General features: G+C 38.5%; 1 protein-coding gene across 1 annotated transcript in view; it reads right to left on the reverse strand.

Annotated features, from left to right (window-relative positions):
* Nucleotides 1-13,429: 13,429 nt before the first annotated feature.
* Nucleotides 13,430-16,018, reverse strand: part of IMPG2 (interphotoreceptor matrix proteoglycan 2) — a 114,796-nt gene continuing 112,207 nt past the window's right edge. Inside the window, exons 19-21 of the mRNA XM_040422305.1 lie at nucleotides 15,612-15,691; nucleotides 14,778-14,856; nucleotides 13,430-13,488 (exon numbers count right to left, since the gene is read on the reverse strand). Coding sequence (XP_040278239.1) covers nucleotides 14,817-14,856; nucleotides 15,612-15,691 — 120 coding nt within the window. The 3' untranslated portion in view covers nucleotides 13,430-13,488; nucleotides 14,778-14,816. The remainder of the gene's footprint in view (nucleotides 13,489-14,777; nucleotides 14,857-15,611; nucleotides 15,692-16,018) is intronic.

Genomic DNA, 16,018 nt, shown 5'->3' on the forward strand with positions numbered 1-16,018 from the left:
CCTTCTAACATCCTAAAAAAGTTAAATGACATTACCAAAATGATGACAACATAAAGTAGACATATGGGGAATGTTAATTAATAAGTATTTTGCGAGGAATGACTATTTGTCTTAAAATCAGAGAAATTCTAATTTAGAAAATTGCTAATGTTTCCAAATTTTCAGTAAATTTAGAATTTTTTTAATACATAAAGGTAGAACATATAAAGTCAAATTCATCACCAACATGAAGTATGAAGTGTCACGAGAAAACAATCTTTGAATCGCTTGGATCAGTAAAAGCGTTCCAGACTTATTACCAGATAAAGTGACACATGTCAGATTTGAAAAATGGGGCTTTGACATTTGGTCCATACTGGCTTTTGCTGGAAGGTGGGTCAACATGTAGTACTGCTTAGTCATTCCACCATACTGATACCTCTACCATTCAACATGATTTGCTGGGCTTAATGTACATCCTCCTTACAAAAGCAGCTAAAGCTAAAAGCACATGGTGGATGATGGCAGTATCTTTTTTATTCTATATGTCATTAAAATGATCTGTCATACAGTGTAGAAACTTGCATCTCATCTTATTGACATAATAAAGAGGGCATTTACATAAAGCCAAGTATAGGACTCCCTTAGATTTGCAATTTATGAAGTTCTTATTATGAAACTTTTCACTTATAATGTACGAGTTGTGGTTATCTGTTTAAAACAGAGGGTCTATGCCAACTGGATGCTTGCCAGAGCTTTAAATATAGTCAAAAACAAAACTAGAGCAGAATTGTTATTTAAAAAGGATGATGGGATGATTGCTCCAGACAAACCGACACTAGTCTTACCTTCAGCAGACAATTCCCTCAGATTGAACAGGCTGTCAAAAGATGCCTCTGTCCCCATCTTACATGAAGATCAGCTTTGCTACAACCTGTTAAAAAATGGATGAAGGATTGTCTCCAGACACCCTAGTAATTTATCAAATGTATTGTCTCCATCCTTGTTTACCCCATCCAGTGTTCAGACTCGGACAACGTGGATGAAGTAGCGGGGCTTTAGTAGGTGTGGAGGGCATCCTTGCTAAATTTGCAATTATGCACATCCAACTACCACTTTTGATAACTCCATGCATACTGAACAGTTTTCTATTAAGAGCTATATAAACTGTAACAGTACGGGAGTTATCTATATAATTAAATGTACCAGCTGCGAGAACATCTTAAATATATTTCTAACCCCCAGGCTGCCGGGATCTCCAGTGCAGCAAGTCACTTTATTTAGGTACACAACAGAAGAGTAGATAATTTTATGGCTTATGCAATTGAAAAAGTAACACCCTCTCCTAGAGCAGGGGTTACAAAAAATAAGATCTTATTACGTGAGGCATTTTGAATGTTTAGGTTGAAAACATGTCATCCGATGGGACTGAACCTAAGGAGAGAATTAATGCATTATTACCAGTAGTGGTTTTCTTGTAACTCCTGTGTATTTTTTAAGAATTTTTCAACTTAATGTAATGTATAGTGGTCATGTAAACTATATGGATATTATAGCTGCGGTGCAGGCCATTTGTATGTCATATGCTCATAGAAAGTATCTGTGCATTTCCTTGGACCTGGTATGGAGATTCTTATGAACTACCATTTTGAAGTTTGTTCACATGTTTTTTTTTTGAGTCCACATGATTTATTGTGGCTGTTCTAGGGTATTGTGCTGCATTTTTTTCTTTCATGTGTGTTTTTAACTATCAACTCCATTTGTACTGTATAGATACACATGGTCTGTGTGTGAGGTGTGGTTTTTATGTGTTTAAACTTTCTTATTATTCTATGACAGGTGAAGGTGTTTTAAGGATGTGCCTCCAGGAGGGGTGTAACCTCTATACCCTGTCCAGCTATCGTGGGGGCAAGGGGGGGTGATATATACTCCTGTGGATACTCACCGTGAACAGGTTATGACTAAGGACCATGTAAGGTTCGAAACATGTTACCCGTCCACGGTGGTGGGTGTAGATACATGCTGTACTTGATTCTATTTTGAAGACCAATAAAGACGAACAACCATGTGGATTTACTGTGTGCTGGAACGTCTCCTTTTTTGCATTGTATCTGATCACATGCTAAGCACTCGCCACATTGAAATGTGCCACTTGGTCTATGACATAGTCATCTATCTTGTCTAGGGGGTGTTGTAAAGAGGCTTGTGACCAGTCAGTGTTTCAAACTGCTCCCTTATTTGAACGTGATCTGCCATTCAGTTCCCAGAACTTTCTTAATGCCCCAGTATTTCTTTACATTTTGTTTAATTTGTACATGTGCCTAATAGACTTAGACTCCAATGATTCTAGCCTGGTGAGTGATGTTTTTGGGACCGAAAGAGCATTCTGCTTACTTTTAACTGCTGTTTGGACAGCTTTTTTTAGGACCCTATCTGGATAATCCTTGTCAGGGAACCAAGAGCGAAGTACACCCCTGCATATTGTCTGAGAAAGGTACACCCCTTTGATATAGCATTTTTCAACACGTGGGGTTGGACACTCTCCCACCTCGAAAAGTGTTTTGTAGCTGTTTTTTCTGTATACAACGTTTATTATGCAGCCATTTGATTCCCTGGTGACACTTAGGCAAAACTTATCGTGAAACTGTAGACAGCTGGCTTCAGCCCCAGTTGATAAGATGAAAATATCATCAATGAACCTCAGCCACAGGCATATTGATGCATGTCAGTGGCAGAGGGGGTCCACAATGATGATCTTAGCCTCCCACCAGCCCATGAGCAGATTTGCATAAATGGGTGCACAAGAGTTACCCATCCTGATTCCCCATGAGCTGGAAGTAATAACGACCATCAAATAGGAAGAAGTTCCTTGTTAGTTTCACTAGTTTTAGCACTAACTCATTGTGTAATGTTAGCTTAATATCCCACATTGTAAGGTAGATTGCCACTTCTCCAACCCCAAATGATGATAAATGGAGTGGTTCAAGGCTTCTGTGTCAATACAAGTTTAAAGCATAGTGACCTAGTTGAACCCCCTCTAGTCTAAGCAGTAGGTCATATGTGTCACATATATAAGATTACATCTTCATATATTCCTACATTCTGAATGAGACTACCAATTTCTGACTTGATTGGTGTAAAAAAAAAATATTTTTTATTTTATTTTTAAGTTTGCAGTATACTTTTTGTGTTGCTCAGAGTCCAGGACCACCACTTTGCCCCTTTGTCTCTTTCCAGTGATGTCATGGCTTTCTTTTCTTCTGCAGTAAAATTAGAGAAGTCCTTAAATGGGTTGCTCACGCTAGGGACCTTTTATACAGTTCCCAGCATGGCAGGACTCATACTTACATGATACTTGCTGCGGGGTTCTCCATTGCTCCCCCTCTGTCACTGCAGGTCTCGGGTCTACCCGCATCAACATCCTGATTGACATGGGTCACATGGCTGCTGCACCCAATGACTGGCCGCAGCCATAACATGTTTGTAACCCATGCATTATGTGACCCAGTAACTTGATGCATGATTGACACATCACTGCTGTGGCCAATCATTGACTGCAGCGGCCATATGACCCAAATCAAACCAGATGTTGACATGGGGAGACACGAGATCTGCCAGAGGTGGAACAATGTAGGTAGAACCCAGCAGAAAGGATCAGGTAAGTATGATTCCCACCATGGGTCCATCCATGCTAAGGGCTCTGCAGAAAAGGTCTCCAAGGGTGAACAAACACTGTAAGTTCCACTACAATTTCTGCCCTGTGAGGACCCAGGGGGAGAGGCTAATGACTTGCATTCTGTTACATGCTTATCTCATGAGGGAACCAAGAATAAGGACATGTTGAAATCCAACATGCCCAATCCAGTCAGTTGCTCCCTCACTCTATGGTCTGTCAATCTTTACGAAATATAGCAATTTCTAGTTTTAAAATAAAGAAGCTTTGATAGGTATTAATATTAAATGACACTTTTTCTATTCATTATTAATAACAGCATAAATTCTTCCTTTGGTCTTAAGTAGACTTTACATTTCCTGTGACTATTAGCAAGAAATTAAAAAGCCTCAACATGTCCAGAAGGATCTATACAGACGTCTATCCTATTAACTAATGCTTTGACTTTCCTGACACATGTTCTTTGCATTCTTACACTTAGGAGGATTGCTGCCCACACATAATTTGCCTATATATAGGTTTAACGCTATTCAACGTAAATTCAATTATCCACCTGATGGCATTTAGTAATCTCTTAGAGACAATGCTGTTATGCATTTTAGCAAAAATACTAAAAAGATACCAGTAGAGATATCTTCTACAAATCAGTTAAGCCAAATGGAAGAAATGTATTTAGTTATTTTTAACGCGCCTAATGTTACTTAATGAACACAGGGATTCTTTATTATTTTTTTTTTATATGCGCATACAATTAAGTGATTTTATAATATACATCAAGATTCATAGTAATCCTCAAACTCTGAGGTGTAATATGAAGCTGCATGGCTCCAATGCAAAGTGTGTAACAGAGCCCCCACCTACCAGACTTCATCCAGCCAACAATGTACCACTGTAGTTTAGCTGTTATCGAGGTCTCAGTGTTAGAAAGTCCCACATCTTTACGTACTTTATATGCTATTTTCAGTGAATGGCTACTGTATATTTTCATAGTTTGGGTATCTTTGCCACATGCAAGGTATAGCTGACAGTAAGAAGCAATTTATCTATACAGTGAACCGTCTTCGTTAGACCACCTCTTTGAGAAGATCAACCCTGAACTGCAGTAGACCTGATTACTTTCTTTATATCTCATTAATCCTCTTGTTTGAGAACATCACCTCTCTAAATTGTACAATGTATATTGAGCCTTTGTTTGAGAGGATCACTGCACTGAAATGTTATTTAATTTTATACTGCAATTTTGGATAGTCCCTCCAGAAGTTTAGTGTTTAAAGTAGACATAGGAAAGGTAAGGTCCTTATGCAGACAAGTCAGACCATAAACTGTTAATACCCTTAATCTTAAAATTTGTGTCTACAGCCCAGAATAAAGTGAGAAACATGACTGCACTTCGAAGACAAATTAGTCTACAGTTACCCTTTAAATCCTAGATGCTGGGCCTAATCAAGTCAAATTAGTGCACTGAGAACAAGGGCCCCGTACTGACACTATGCCCTTCACTATATGCCACTATATGCCGTATAGTCCCTGTCATTTTTGTCAGCAGAATTCATAAGAGGATTATTATTGTAGAAAAAAAGGAGGGGAAATGCCATCATAGGTTTGTATGGATCATTTAGTTTAGCTTAGAGGATAGCAGAAAATTCTTCTATCAATTAAATTTAACCTGTTTTTCCAACACTTAGGTATTTTCAGTACTTTTATTAATTGCAGGAGAACCCCTTTAAGGTGGTTTTGTGACCACATTCTCTTTGTCATGTGGATTCAACCACTCATTTGAGAAGGTTTATACTTAACTTATAAGTCTTAAACCATATTGCTGGTTTACAAAAGCTAACTATCCGATTTTAAAGACCTACTTTCTTTTACAGTTATTTACAGTAGATGTACAAAAATAATAAAAGTAACATTGGAAACTGTTCTTTTTTTTTTTTTTTTATCTTTATCAGCCTTTCAGTGTTGAAATTTCCTAACATACAGTATGTCATCATTTCATTTCATGATCTATAACTAATAGACATTTATTTTCCATGGGTTTCCTGCTAGTTCATCATTATAGTTTTCTATTGATCAGTCCAGTAAATAGATGGGAGTATATGACTAAATTATAATAAATAATACCCTCTTTTCCAACAGTCCCCAAAACTATGGCCTTTACTTTAATGCACAGAAAGTTACAGGATTTGGACAAAGAAATATTTTAGATTTTGCCTGAACAAATCTTAATACCAAGATTTCCTGGCCCAAATTGAGCTTTGCTTAATGGGGTAGAAAGTAACATTTTTGCATGCCAATTGGCATATAAAAGTTGCAGTTTTGGTGCAAATAGTATTCCACTAAAATTGTGACATTTTTGCACTTTTACACCACCCTTGCCAGTGTTACAAACAATGGGAGGGGCATGGGTGGTAGGAGGCAGGCCACTGCATTTAATAACTTGAGCACCAGAAAACTGTCTCTCATTAGACCAAAAATCTATGCCAGCTCCGTTGCTGGCAAAGATTTATATTTCTGGTGCATGGTACTCCCTATGATGTGCCAAAATTATTGTCCCATACAATTCTGATGCACTGTATTCCAACTGGGTTTGTTATTAAGACACCAGTCTTAAAGGGGTTATCCAATTCTAAAAATTCCCCCCACAATGTCCGGACCCCTCCTGTAGATCATACTTACCCTGCTCCCTGGCACCCGCATTACTACGGATCCCTGAATGGCCGCCGCTGTATCTCCCTCTCATGTGGATCAAAACATCAGGCCACGGGGGATGTAGGGGGGATGGTAAGGCGACTGGGTTTGGGGTGCGGCCACTAGCAGGCCGCGATGGTGACCAGCCTCCCTAGCATCACGGGTGACACAAGGGGCTGGTCACCGATGCAACCTGCTATTAGCTGCACACACACACCCCCATTGCTGAATGTTTTGATCCATGCAATGGGGAGGTGCAGTGGTGGACTTGCAAGGATCCAACGTGACATGGGGGCTAGGGAGCAGGTTAAGTATGATCTATAGGAGGGGCCCGGGCATTGTGAGGGGCATTTTTAGAATTGGATAATCCCTTTAATAAATTTCCCTCCATGTGTGCTACCATATAGCACCGTAGGACCCATGTTACAAAGGTATTCTCCCGTAGAAGTAATGCTTCTACAGTGTCTGAAGGAGCATGTCACAATTGTTGTCTGATACTATATGAATCAAAAAAATAAAGGTATAAGGAGCATATGGACCCATAAACTTCGATGGGTGTATATTACGGCTCTGTAAATCTGAAAGCTTTTACAGAGGTGAAATTCTGCTGCATTCAAGTGCCCAAACACTGAACTGCTTTTGAGCTATGTAGTGCTCCATGGTTTTCTTCTGTGTTCCATGCCTGGTCATAAGGCAATGTTCAAATACATAAGTATTGAAACCACTGCTACCGGTAATAGATTAGCAGGATGATACCTGTTCATATTACACAAAGTAAAAAGCTATAGTCATACATTATACATAATAAAATGACATGGTCAGAGGAAGGTAACACCAAGTAAGCTAAAGGGCACAGCAGGGTGCTAAATGACCCTTCTCTGTTAGGAGATTATTATAAGGTAATGATTGACAGGTGGCAGTTCAATTATGGGTCATCTGTCTTTTTCCATCTTAGTCTCTCATGTAATATGCTTAAAATGCTTTCCTGCTACCTACTTGCCCTCTAATCTATGTCAACGTGCTTTTTCTAATCTGCTTTACAGGAAACCGACTGAGCTCCTCAATGCTACAAAGTGTAGTGATGGTTAAGGTATATGCTGGTCTACATTCATTATTTTAAACAGGTCAGACTTTTAATATGATGCATTTCAATTCTATTTTATCACATCACTACATGTGTATGAACCAAATTTTATATTTAAACATGTATGTTATTGCATATGCCTAGGACTAATAGTGCTTTAGTGGGCTCAATATGAAATCTGTCAGAAAGGGCAAAATTGTAAATGGGTCATCATGTGTCTTTCATAGAAGTTTGTATAGAAGGAGATATTTGATACCATGTCAGACTTTTCCCCTGTAGTTTGGGCATGCGGGGTTTTTATTTTTTTGACACTACATTCCACACACCCCAATGCTGACTCGTTGACCACACATTGACTCTCCTGAGTCTATCCATCCACCATTCAACCACTTTCTACCATAATTTTTCTAATGATTGAAATTCATTATTTTAAGATTTATCCACTACCATTTCATGCTTAACCACTTGTTCAGATCAGCCTTATATGTATCACAAGGCTTCAGTCACACATCCATATGGATCTGTTATACACATCCATAGTACAGCACTTATGGAACTCTTGTAGCCCATAGTGAACCTCTGTGTGCCTCAGATTGTACACGGAGACACAACAAGGTGTTGCATGTTATATTATAGAGGTATTATCCCCTGGAAGCAATAGTCATAGAGGCACTATACAGCAGCACACTGGTTGCAAATGGGTCTGCTTGTAATAAGAACCTATAGGGACTACATCCTTGAATAGAGTACAGGTGAAACTCGAAAAATTAGAATATTGTGCAAAAGTTCATTTATTTCAGTAATGCAAATTAAAAGGAGTTGCAGTAATGCAGCTTAAAATTTGAATTTTGTGAAAAGGTTCAATATTCTAGGCTCAAAGTGTCACACTCTAGTCAGGCAATAATCCATACCCCCTGAGCAAAGGGTACCTGAGATTGTGACTTTGGGGTTTCATAAGCTGTAAGCCATAATCATCCAAATTATAACAAATAAAGGCTTGAAATATCTCGCTTTGCATGTAATGAGTCTATCTCATATATTAGTTTCACCTTTTAAGTTTAAATACTGAAATAAATGAACTTTGCACGATATTTAAATTTTTCGAGTTTCACCTGTATATATGCAGCAGTGCCATAGTACTATACTATAGTACAACATTGGATATAATGTAAATAGATATGATTCTATCGTTTATTTTTTGGTCAGTCTGTACACTCACATGCCAGTCCTCATTCCTCTATGGGGTTGCCTTATGATTTTGTAGGACTGAGGGGCCCCTGTAAAAACATTCCAAATTGCAACTCTTAGGCCCCTTTCACACGGGCGAGATTTCCGCGCGGGTGCAATGCGTGAGGTGAACGCATTGCACCCGCACTGAATCCGGACCCATTAATTTCTATGGGGCTGTGCACATGAGCGGTAATTTTCACGCATCACTTGTGCGTTGCGTGAAAATCGCAGCATGCTCCTTTTTGTGCATTTTACACGTAACGCAGACCTCAAAGAAATGAATGGGGTTGCGTGAAAATCGCAAGCATCCGCAAGCAAATGCGGATGCGGTGCGTTTTTCACGCACGGTTGCTAGGAGACAATCGGGATGGGGACCCGATCATTATTATTTCCCCTTATAACATGGTTATAAGGGAAAATAATAGCATTCTGAATACAGAATGCACAGTACAACAGGGCTGGAGGGGTTAAAAAAAATTAAAAATAATTTAACTCACCTTAATCCACTTGTTCGCGCAGCCGGCATCTCTTCTGTCTTCATCTGTGAGGAAAAGGACCTTTGATGACGTCACTACGCTCATCACATGATCCATCACCATGGTGATGGATCATGTGAATGACCATGTGATGAGCGTAGTCACATCATCAAAGGTCCTTTTCCTCACAGATGAAGACAGAAGAGATGCCGGCTGCGCGAACAAGTGGATTAAGGTGAGTTAAAAAAATTAATAACATTTTTTAACCCCTCCAGCCCTATTGTACTATGCATTCTGTATTCAGAATGCTATTAGTTTCCCTTATAACCATGTTATAAGGGGAAATAATACAATCTACACAACCTTGAACCCAAACCTGAACTTCTGTGTACCACATTGCACCTGCGCGATAAAAACTGAACAACGGAACGCAATCGCAGTCAAAACTGACTGCAATTGCGTACCTACTCGCGCGGGTTTGCCGCAATGCATCGGGACGCATCCGGACACGCTCGTGTGAAAGAGGCCTTAAGCAGTGCAGCTTTATCCTACCTTTTCCATTCAATGGAATCATGCCTCTCGGTTCTCCTACTTCATAGTTCTCCAAATAAATGGCAACCAACAGTTTCCCCATGTCCATGTCTTCTTCATATAAATGAATTGAAAACAATACAGCTGACTGTAACCAAACCTGTCTGACGATTATACCATCATGATGAAGTCAGGTGGTATACATACTGTATTTTGTAAAGTTTGTCATCCAATTACTTAATATGTTATAGGTTATCAGTAAAATGCAAACTAAGGTTGCATGCACTTCAATGTTATGAACAATATGACCCATACTGTATATACAATGGACTCGGACACTGACATAAGAGTTACTAGTACGTATATATTTGAAAGTGATATCAAAGTACAAAAACAGAAACATTTTAGTATGTAGTTGTTACAATATGCGTATAATATAGCAGACAACACAGAAATGGACAAGTCACTGGGTGACAATTATCATCTATTGTCTAACCAGTTTCCAGGAGGAGCACATTTTAGGTAGTTCTTATGCTATTTGTACATTCAGCTTATAATACTGTACACAATGTGGATTCTGTTCTTTTAGTTTAGTTTTTGCTATTTAGGTATATATTGGGTGGGAGGATGGCAATACATTGCCTTCTAATAAAATCCCACCCAACAAGGTAACATTCCCAGTCATAATGCCCAGGATCTATATTTCTCAATGTAGTAAACTGCAGAATGATGACGTGCACCCTCTATATATACATGAAAACAGTTGTTTAGCAATACAGAAGGCACACAATAAGCATTAAAGTACACAAATGCCAGACATATAATGCAAACAAGAGAGTATCAAACAGTTATATGGTCAGTGTATTGTTTGGTTGAAAAACAATAAAATATGACCTAACAGCCTTATATACAGTGTGATGTGTTGCTGAAATCTATGTATACACCAAATATAAGCAAATAAAATAGTCCTTATAATACCATTAATTCCTGGGTGTAGGGGCATTCCTTCAGATTCAAAGCTTCCCCTCTCCAACCATCAATCCTGGGGATTGTGGAGATTACTTTCTCAGGATAGTCCATCAATATCTGATCAGTGGAGTCTGACAACCTGCACTCATGCCAATCAGCTGTTCTGCAGTAGCCCTGGTGTCAGAACTACACAGCTCCGTCCTTTGTGTAGTGGACAAAGCTGGTTACTGCAGCTCTGCTCCCATTCACTTGACTGGAAGCAACTACTGTATGCTGTAATCAGCTTTGTCCACTACACAAAGGACGGAGCTGTGTAGTTCTGACACCAGGGCTACTGCAGAACAGCTGATCAGCATGAATGCAGGGTGTCAGACTCCACTGATCAGATATTGATTAGTCTCATAAATGAAGCTGGGAGCACAATCAGTTGTCACACTCACAATACTAGGTGATATGTTATCCACCTTGACAAATACATTGCTTTTGGCAAACAATTTCCTAGCTAATGAGAAAATCAGTAGGTTCACAGACAGGCTTAGGGCTCATGCACACGACAGTATTTTGCGTTCAGTATACTGGCCGTTTTTGTAGTTCAGTATGCGGAACATATACTGAACCATTCATTTCAATGGTTCAGCAAAAAATACTGAAGTGTCTCCGTGTGCATTCCGTTTCAGTATTTCATTATTTCCGTACCGTGAAAAGATAGAACATGTCCTATTCTTGTCCGCAAATCACGGTGCTTGGCTCCATTCAAGTCAATGGGTCCGCAAAAAAAACGGAACACATACGGAAATGCATCCGTATGTCTTCCGTTTCCGTTCCGTTTTTTGCTGAACCATCTATTGAAAATGTTATGCCCAGCCCAATTTCATCTATGTAATTACTGTATACTGTATATGCCATACGGAAAAACGGAACGGAAAAACGGAACAGAAACGGAAACACAACGGAAACAAAAAAACGGAACAACGGATCCGTGAAAAACGGACCGCAAAACACTGAAAAAGCCATACGGTCGTGTGCATGAGGCCTTACAGAGAGGGGCTGATGTGAGATGGATATGTAGGCAGATATGAGATAGCTACAGAAAGAGAGATAGCTATATGGGAGATAGATAGATAGATAGATAGATAGATAGATAGATAGATAGATAGATAGATAGATAGATAGATAGATAGATAGAAATAGATTCACAGACATACATGGAGTAGGAAGTGAAAGTATCCATACTACTGGGGAGGAGGAGAACACAGCGGAGTAAGAGGAGTGTGATATGCCATGGACTACTAAACCCCAACACTCGATGTTTCCCTATCCCCATTCCAATTATTTCCCACTTTCTTTGGCAATGCTAATATGTATTTAGTCCTGCCAATAAAGCTTATTGAATTTGAAATTGAGATAGATAGATAGATAGATAGTAGATAGACATACACAAACACACACAGATAAATGGATCAATTAATGAATAGATAGATAGATAGATACAACAGAGAGATAGATAGATATGATATAGATAGATACAATAAACACAGATAGATAGATAGATAGATAGATAGATAGATATACATATATCTACACAGACACACATAGATAGATGGGTCAATGAATGGATGGATAGATAGAGAGATAGATATGATACAGAGATAGATACGATAGAGAGACATAGATAGATAGATAGATAGATAGATAGATAGACATATAGCTAAACAGACCCATAGATAGATAAATATAGAACAAAAAAGGCAGCACTCCAGATTAGTGAAAAAAAGTGGATGGTTTATTCACCCATCTAGCAGCAACGTTTCAGCTCTCTAATTGGAGCCTAGACAAAGGCTCCAATGAGAGAGCTGAAACGTTGCTGCTAGATGGGTGAATAAACCATCCACTTTTTTTCACTAATCTGGAGTGCTGCCTTTTTTCTTCTATATGTACTTGGGACCTTGGTCACAGGCCCCTATAAGGACTTGCACCCGCATTTAATGTGTGCTGCTTTTTTTCTTTTCTTCTCTAGATAGATAATACACATGAGATAGATCGATAGATATGAGATAGATGTATGGATAGATATGAGATAGATGTATGGATAGATATAAGATAGACAGATAGATAGATACATACATACATACATACATATGAGGTAGATCGATCGATAGATAGATAGATAGATAGATAGAGAAACCTGAGAAATATTCTTTGCCTTAGTAGTATTATTAGTTCAAAAAATCCAAAGTCTCCAACAGTTGACAGATGAGAAATCTTAATGTATACTCATCCAATATTTTGGATGGGGATCCGGGGATCTGGACGAATTTCAGCATAAATGGCGGCTTTCAGACAGACAAAAAGTTGTGTATGACAGACTGCTGGAGTTTACACTTACATATTACATTGTATTACCCAGTGTACTGTATGTCTCTCCCTGCATTATGATATTGAGAACTCAACATAGAAACAAGTGATGACTACATTAGAAGGAATAATATACGGTATTAAAAGGCAATTGACACAAATGTAAGTCACACACGTTAGTACAACATCTAACTTATCTATGGACTTTAGGTCTGTGTTCTAAGTATGACACAAAACAGTCATAAAGCTTTACATATGTGTACATGTCCTATAGAACTATATAGTCAAACAGCAGAACAATTCTTACTGAAAAACTAAGAAACAATCAGTGTTACAAAAGTAGAAATGGACATATTGTTAAAAAAGAAACATTTGTTTTCCTAGTGATAAACACAATATTCGTCTATTATTCCACAATCCACGGCTACATATTTACAGTCATGGCATACACTGCTTCTTCATGAGGTAACTCATTCCTACTTTAATGGCAAAAAGTGATGTTTCTTCTCAAAAAAAAGTGGGCAGAAAAGAAAAGCAGAAAAAGATTATGGTTAGATAAGTTTCACATGTATGACAATGATTTTCATTAACCATTTAGATCTTTGTGGTACCATATATATTGCATATACTGGCATGGACCCCATACACATAAAATTATCAGCCGATCCCACCAACTTTTATCTTATGTTTATAGCCAGCTTAACACCAGTAACTCAATTGTTGATCTAAGATGTTCATTTACATAGACAGATATTTTGTTAGAATTGACCTAACTTTATAGGAATACGATGGTTCTCTTCTTTCCTTATTCCCTATAGAGCTGCTTACAGTTATGATGATACTAATGATTAACAAAGATGCTAAGCAGGTCTGATATATTTACTGGCAGAGAAGAGAGATGTTAATGAGATTAATTGACCATTGGTTGATAATGATTTCACTGGGGAATAGTCAGGCCAAAAGCTGTATATGTCAATTTGCATTTCATAATTTTAAAGAGGTTGCCAATATTTTGATATTTAAGGCCTATCCACAGGATAGGTCATCAGTATCTGATTGGTGGGAGTCCTAAGCTAGTGATGTCATATTCATTGGTCACATGTCCTAAGTGCAGCTCAGTCTCATTTAAGTGAATGGGGCTGAGCTGCAATACCACGCACAACCACTATCCAATGGGCAGCTCTGTGCTTGGTAAGCTGCGAGGGGGCTGTGGCCTTCTTAAACACCATACCGGTGGTGGTGTCGGGAGTTGGACCCCTGCTGAGCTGATACTTATGACCTATCCTGAGGATAGGTCATCATCAACTTTAAACAACTGGACAACCTCTCTAATATAACAGATGAATGATTCATTATGCATAAATAGAATCATATCCATCTGAACAGCCAGACTAGTTACAGTATGTTTTCTTGTAAACAAGCAAATTTCACATTTTTACAACTAATATGCAGCAGTTTATTTTCCTGTACTGTACAAGACTGGTGATCTAACAGAGAAATGTAATACTTCATCAAGGGACAATCCTTTAACATTTACCACATCTCATGCACAGAGATGTCACACATAAGTCTTCTAGACGATCATCCGGCATCTGGGGGCAGTTTAGTACAAGTCTTATCACTAATTGAAAGCAGTGTGTCCCAAAAGTTTAAGGGTGGTGCATAACTTCTACCTCTAACGTGTTTTGAATTCTGTGCACCGTGCCCTGTCATAGGCATAATACCGTGTATAGATTTTTCCTGGAGTTCTGAACAATAATTATCCAAAAAAAGAACAACTCAAAACTTTTACCTTTTTTCTCCGTAACCAGGTAATAAAGCAGATGAAAAATTAACTTGTTGAACTTGATTTTCTAACATTTTCAACAGACCTGTCACACAATACACAGAAACAATATTAAGAATAAAACAATGTGCATATCTTCAGGGTAGATCAGTTTGTTATGGGCAACACCTCTAAGGGCACATGGAGCTTTGATGGGTTTTTTTATGTCCTTCTAAACAATGTGACTAGCCTCGCTCAGAGAGCTCCCCCCAATGATTGGCAGAATGTTCCTGAATTGCTCTGCCCAATCAAAAAAACAACTGTGCAGCTGTACAGTAGCTACATGGTCGTCACTATCCCCTCTCTGTATTCAGTGTTCAGCCTCCTGTTAAAGCTGGACAACTCTAGAGCATGGACCAAAGAATATCGGGAATCCTTACATTAGCATATTTACTGCGCTAGACCACAAGGTAGACTAACATTAATCCCTTCACTGACCCAGACCACCATGAATCCTTACATACTGGAATTAATCCGCTCACTGTCCTCAAACACCAGGATTATTGATATTAACGCCTCTACTACCCTAGACCACCAGGGATACAGACATTAACCCTTTCACTGTGCTAGGCCTCCAGGTATGTAGACTATAACTTTCACTGCACTAGACCTGATGCTGTTTAATAGTATTTGCCTGGATGCTATGTGGTCCTTTATATTTGGCTTCCTCTCTGTGTATTAGAAATTGCCCGTGTGTTGCAGTGACCACATGGTCAACTTTTACTATAGCTATCTGAATCCAAAAAACTAAAAAAAAATCCTTTTAAAATTGAGCATTTAGTGAGAAAATACATGACTTACATTTGGTGCTGCCTCACAAATTCAGCAAACTGTCGGTCTTTTGCATATAGTTCTATTATTCGTATTCGATCCTGTATTTCCTACAAAATACATAATAGAACAAAATATGACTTCCAAGTAAACAGTAATATGCAGTTACTGTAAGTAGTATAAGGTGTAGACAAGGCCCAGCTGACCCTGTGTGTCCAACTACTGTCATTGAAATCAGTGTCAGTTATAGAAACTGAAGAGGCCCATATATCGTAAACTCTTCATGAAATTTCCAATGAGATAAAAAAAAATCAGTTTGCTAGTTAGTCTAGATTGTGTGAGTAGAAAAGTAAAAAATAATAATCTGCATGTTAAATAAATGCTTAAAGAGAAAGTAATATGTAACACAATAGTATTATAAACAAGATGTGTACAGG

This window comes from Bufo bufo, chromosome 3 (assembly GCF_905171765.1).
Source record: "Bufo bufo chromosome 3, aBufBuf1.1, whole genome shotgun sequence".
Taxonomy (NCBI): Eukaryota; Metazoa; Chordata; class Amphibia; order Anura; family Bufonidae; genus Bufo; species Bufo bufo.